This window comes from Durio zibethinus, chromosome 2 (assembly GCF_047325235.1).
Source record: "Durio zibethinus cultivar Kanyao isolate XHJ-2024 chromosome 2, ASM4732523v1, whole genome shotgun sequence".
Lineage (NCBI taxonomy): Eukaryota > Viridiplantae > Streptophyta > Magnoliopsida > Malvales > Malvaceae > Durio > Durio zibethinus.
The window spans coordinates 3,391,624-3,397,623 of NC_143163.1; the positions used below are offsets into that span (position 1 = coordinate 3,391,624).

General features: G+C 38.8%; 1 protein-coding gene across 1 annotated transcript; it reads right to left on the reverse strand.

The window, feature by feature from the left end:
- Nucleotides 1-2,752: 2,752 nt before the first annotated feature.
- LOC111308259 (uncharacterized) lies at nt 2,753-6,000 on the reverse strand. The gene is made up of 7 exons (XM_022906574.2): nt 5,072-6,000; nt 4,537-4,770; nt 4,268-4,402; nt 4,108-4,179; nt 3,804-4,022; nt 3,622-3,724; nt 2,753-2,959 (listed from the first exon to the last, which is right to left on the reverse strand). The coding sequence occupies exons 1-7, from the start codon at nt 5,681-5,683 to the stop codon at nt 2,922-2,924; spliced, it is 1,413 nt and encodes a 470-aa protein (XP_022762309.2). The 5' UTR covers nt 5,684-6,000; the 3' UTR covers nt 2,753-2,921.

Sequence of the window (6,000 nt, forward strand, 5' to 3'; positions counted from 1 at the left end):
AACTAGAGTTGCCAACCCAGCCCCTGGCGTGATCAAAAGAGTGTCCTTGAAATGCTATAGAAGCAAAAACCAAGAAGCGCCCAAGGAAATAAATAGCATACAGTAATGAGTCCTAATCAGAAGTTTTGCCAAAAGAAAACCAAAGAGACAATACAAACAGAACATGAACTTGAAAAAATGCTGAAACAGGGAGCTTGGGAGTTCAGATTTTTCACCCAAGTTGACAAGTTCCCTTTTTCCTTTGATTACCCATACGAGCAGTTAATTTACCTCTATAAATTGTATAACATTCTTGTCCAGATTTATCCATGTTGATATCAGGTTCATCAAACTTTAGTTTCAATCTTTTTTTATAGTTATGCACGGTTTTAGTAAAGCCGTTATAGCTGTGGTAATGATAGATACATCATCACTTCATGTTAAATAATAATAGACAAATTCAAAAATTCATTCGGAAGAGCAGGTGCATCTGTCACGGACCTAAAGAAAAATCATGAATCTCACATCGAACATAATAAGAGGATCATTGATTCATTGGGGTATAAAAGGGTTCACACCACTTTTTTTTTGCGAGATGTCTTTTGTAGGACAAAATCATGAGGTCAGAGGGGTCAGAGCGAACAATACCTCATAAGGGTGTGAACCGTGACAGTTAGACTGATCTAAGACTCCGAATGAGTGGATACCTGAGTCCCGGAGCCACGCGGGTTCAGAACTTAAGTCTCGTGACAAGTGGTATCAGAGCTAGCCCTATACCGTTCGATCAACGCCAAGCGCTTTGAGGGAGGTAGACAAGGTGACCAGCCTCCATGACGAGGACATCACGAGGTTGGGTGTGGGAGAATGCCACGGACCTAAGGAGGAGTCTTGAATCCCACATTGAACATAATAAAAGGGTCACTGGGGTATAAAAGAGTTCACACCATTTCTTACTTACGAAGCATTTTTTGTAGGATAAAATCGTGAGGCAAAAATATCAGAGCGGATAATACCTAAGGGTGTAAACCCTGACAATCAGACTGATCTGAGACGTCGGATGAGTGGATGCTCGGATCTCGGAGCCGCACGAATTCGAAGCTTAAATCTGTGACACATCGACTAAAAAATCTTCAGTTTTCTTCTCCAGTTAGGGTATTTTCCAGTGTATATTAATATTGAAGTAAAAATCATGTGGAATCTGGGAATTTTTGGATTATTCACTCCCTGGATTACCATTACATAATTCCTTTCAGGATGAATAAGAAGAGAATAATCCGTAGGGAAATAATTCAAGACAGATTCAATTTTCCCTAGAAAAAAAATAATATTCGATATGATTTGGAGCTATGGAAACCAGTCTAAGGAGCTGAATAGCTAAGGGATGGTTGCGCTTTCTGTGCCTGTGTGCATACAATTTTCGCGCTCCTTATTCCTAATTATATGCAGTTATGCAGTAATTATCACTGTCTCAATCAACATATTATTCTGTCTCAAAAGGGAGCCAAGATGGTCCACTAGTAGGTTTCGTGTCCTCTGTCCTTGCTATAGAAGCAAAAACCAAGAAGCGCCCAAGGAAATAAATAGCATACAGTAATGAGTCCTAATCAGAAGTTTTGCCAAAAGAAAACCATAGAGACAAACAGAACATGAACTTGAAAAAAATGCTGAAACAGGGAGCTTGGGAGTTCAGATTTTTCACCCAAGTTGACAAGTTCCTTTTTCCTTTGATGACCCATACGAGCAGTTAATTTACCTCTATAAATTGTATAAAATTCTTGTCCAGATTTATCCATGTTGATATCAGGTTCATCAAACTTTAGTTTCAATCTTTTTTTATAGTTATGCACGGTTTTAGTAAAGCCGTTATAGCTGTGGTAATGATAGATACATCATCACTTCATGTTAAATAATAATAGACAAATTCAAAAATCCATTCGGAAGAGCAGGTGCATCGATTAGAAAATCCCCAGTTTTCTTCTCCAGTTAGGTTATTTTCCAGTGTATATTAATATTGAAGTAAAAATCATGTGGAATCTGGGAATTTTTGGATTATTCACTCCCTGGATTACCATTACATAATTCCTTTCAGGATGAATAAGAAGAGAATAATCCGTATGGAAATAATTCAAGACAGATTCAATTTTCCCAAGAAAAAAAATAATATTCGATATGATTTGGAGCTATGGAAACCAGTCTAAGGAGCTGAATAGCTAAGGGATGGTTGCGCTTTCTGTGGCTGTGCGCATACAATTTTCTCTCTCCTTGTTCCTAATTATATGCAGTTATGCAGTAATTATCACTGTCTCAATCAACATATTATTCTGTCTCAAAAGGAAGCCAAGATGGTCCACTAGTAGGTTTCGTGTCCTCTGTCCTTGCTGGACTGCTTCAAGTTGTCACTTAGGTTCATCCAACAAAGGAACAACTTGTGCCACTGGATTAGTTTATGCATTCCCTCAACATTACAAAATTTTGTGGTGTTTATTGCATACTGTAAGTCTAGTTTAATGTGGTTATTCAAATAGTTTCCCTTTCAATGGTAGAAATGAGGCAGTGATAGTGCAAATAACCGTGTGACTGTTGACGTCAATTGAACAATAGACTGCCCTTTCCTTGCATTTATCCATATCAACCTCATTTACCACCTGTCCTTGGGCTAGGCTGACCCTCCAAATTTTGGGTCCCCTCCTCCACCCCATCAACCTTTCATTGTACCTTAAATGTAATTGGAATTCATTATGCTTTGATTGTAACATACAATTTGAACAACATAAAGTTTGAAGTTGATTAGTGTTGAACTTATTCATAATATTTTCGAGTATGCATACAAATATATATACCATATATGAACTTAAAAAAAGCCAAAAAAAGAAAAATTAATCTGGATCATAGGCTTCTGGAATGAACTCAATCGTCAATAAATCTTTGACTGATATTCTGATTCACATCTCCATCTTTGGATCGCTAGCTTCAATGGAACCTGTATAAATCAAATTAAAAATGATCAGATTAGGTATATGTTTTGATTCACATCTCTAGTATCAGCTAATATCAGTTGGTGCCCTGAAATTTTCAGACGGGTATAACAAGAGGACCTACTCCAACTTTTAATGGTTGCCAGTTCAATCATCCAAGTATTCAACAGCAAATGGAAATAAATATTGTTATGGTTTCCCCTTTAGTTATGACAACTAAACGAGGAGTCTTTTTTTTCGTTAAAGATGATTTGATAGTTCTAATTGCTGGTTTAGCTTAACTCAGGGTCCCAGTTTTGCTTTTTCAAGTCATTGTGGTGTACTGTAGCTGCACATTAGTAGGTCAAGATGTTGCTTACTTTTATCTAAATGAATAAGCAAATGGAATATAGTGCCCATTGAATGAAAACTATGGTTCTGATCATTGTGGAGTGAAAATGATAGAAAGCTTTCTTTAAAGAAACTTTCTTCATTTAAATCATATATGGGACACTGCTCTTCCTTAGCCAAATCATTTAACAACTGTGGAGTGGGGGGGGGGGGGGGGGGGAGGGGACTCTTATGTCTCCATCAGCAGTAGTTAAACCCACTTTGCTTCTTTTTCTGCCTTGAAAAATAATCAAAACAAGAAAGCCAACAGTAACAAAGACGTGTTAGCTTTATGTACCTGTAAATGGTTGAGATGGAAAGGGGGTTGATCTTCCCTGGTCAAATGCCAAATTGTAAAGGTTTTGCAATTCAAAATTCCATGTTGGAGAGGGTTGAATTTGCTGCATTGCAAGTGTTGATCTATAGTGAGAAACATGGTGAATACTGTAGAAGAGAGTAAAAAGGAGCAGAGAAAATTACAGTGAAGCAAGATGAGTCAAGAAATGATGCATCGGGGATTGATACAGGGGCACTAATGGTTCTTCGAAGTGCCGCATCAGGAGAGTTTATCCCCATTCCCATTTCCACACCACAAGAAGAAACTACTTGTTGAACTGGATTGAAGTGAATATAGGGAGGGTTTGCCATCTCTGATGACATCCCAACTGCTGGAAAATTAATCGTGCAAGAGGGAAACACCTGTTGGGAACAAACAAAATCAACATTAGTAACAGAAAAGGTAATAAAAATTAAAAAGGGAAATATATTCTAGATTTTGCCTTACCTCTTTGGCAAAAAGATTTTCAATGTTGAATTCAAGCCTTGGATTTACAGCAGCTAGTTTCATGGATAGGAACTGCAGATTATGGGCACAGAGGACACAATTAAGATAGTGGGTGACACATAATATATGAAGAAAATGAAGATTCTATAGGTTTTTCTACCTCTACTTGCCGTTGAAGAGATTGAACATAATTGATTATTTCATCAAGCATTCCTGCTTTTCCTGCGATTTTGTTACACCCCGGAACTAAATCTTGCAGATATTTCATTCTTTCACTTATTTTTTCCCTTCTAACCTGCATAATGAAAACGTAAATCAAACAAATTAGAACATTATTCTCTAATAGAAAAGACCTAATAAATCAGAACAAACTTTGATCACAACCTTAAAAATACCTAAAGAATGAAAAACACACAAATTCCTACTCACTCTCTCAGCTAAGCTATGGGTATCAGTGGCTTGGCCACGACGTGCCCGGACGTGAATGTAATCAGGCTTTTGAGCCTCAGAAACCTTTGAATTCTCCTTGGAAGTATCAGTAGAAGTTTCCTTCTTTTTGTTACTGTTGTTGCCGCTGCTTTTGTTGGTGTTCGGCCCTGTAATTTTTGACTCTCCCTCTTCTGCACAGGCTTTGATCCTTTTGGAGTCATCATCAGCAACAACCTAGACATAACCAAAAGAGCAACTCCAATTTAATAATTTTCGCCAAAACCTACCCAACATCGCATCCTTTGAAATCATGCACTTGTTTTTTTGCCAAAATTTCGTTCTTAGAAGAGACACGAACTCAAAACAGAGAGAAACCAAGAACACTAAATTACACTTGGTACATAAAACAGAACTTTAGAATTGAAGAAAGAAATCCCCAAACAGAAATAAACAACATATCTACCCAGGCTTACGTTTCCTGTTAAACGATAAAAAGAATAGTACTATAATAAATGGAACAAGACACAACACACACCTTTGAGTTTTGCAACTTATCAGCTTTCCTTTTCTTGAAGCTTTCTCTTCCAACGGCTGAACCCATCTTCTCAGAGACAACTGACTCCTTCCCCTTGACCTCCACCGCCTCGGCGGCTACAGCCGCCGCCACAGCTGGCTGGCACCTAGAAGTCCTAGAAATGGCGTAATTCATATCAAAACTCGATCCATTGCCGTGCCCACATGGCCCAAACCCCATGCCAGCCATGTCAACCTTTCCAAACTCAGGCCAGGCAGTCTCCAAACCAGGGTCAGGCTTCACTTGCGGAGCCATCACCATGTCACCTAACACCGAGTCAAAACTCATCAAACCACCCTGAAAGCCTTGAACATGGGTGGTTTGGCTCGAAAACACCCCGCTTAACTCGCTGAAATAACTTTGTTGTTGTTCTTGTTGTTGCTGAAGCTGTTCCTGTTGCCATTTCAAGCGTGCCCCGAGCGCTGTCACGTCCGAACATTGTAACATCTCTGGCAATTGTTGTTGTTCTTGTTGTTGCTGAAGCTGTTCCTGTTGCCATTTCAAGAGTGCCCTTTGTCTCTCGAGCGCTGTCACGTCCGAACATTGTAACATCTCTGGCAATGCTCTATTCATGTCAAACCCTCAAAATTAAAACAACAAAAGGATCCCACCCGCCCCCCCCCCCCCCCCAAAAAAAAAAAAAGAAGGAAAGTGAAAATTTGAAGAAAGAAACAGACAGGACAAACAATAGCCAACAGAAAAACGATAGCCTTGAAGGTGAAGAAGATTAGGCAGTTTCGCTATATGACTTCATGCTTAACACGAATTCATTGTGAGGGATAGTACTATACACCATAGGTGATGTGCCCTCATACTTTTTTTTATTATTATTATGGAAGTTTTTGGTATGTTTGGAGAAGAAAGAAAGAGAAAAGAGAGTTTTTAAGGGC

Coding starts and splice junctions, on each gene's coding strand:
- LOC111308259 (XM_022906574.2), bottom strand. CDS start 5,683: ATGAATAGAGCATTGCCAGAGATGTTACAATGTTCGGACGTGACAGCG. Junction 4,771..5,071: donor ATAAGTTGCAAAACTCAAAG/GTGTGTGTTGTG, acceptor GGTTATGTCTAG/GTTGTTGCTGATGATGACTC. Junction 4,023..4,107: donor AAAATCTTTTTGCCAAAGAG/GTAAGGCAAAAT, acceptor TGTTCCCAACAG/GTGTTTCCCTCTTGCACGAT.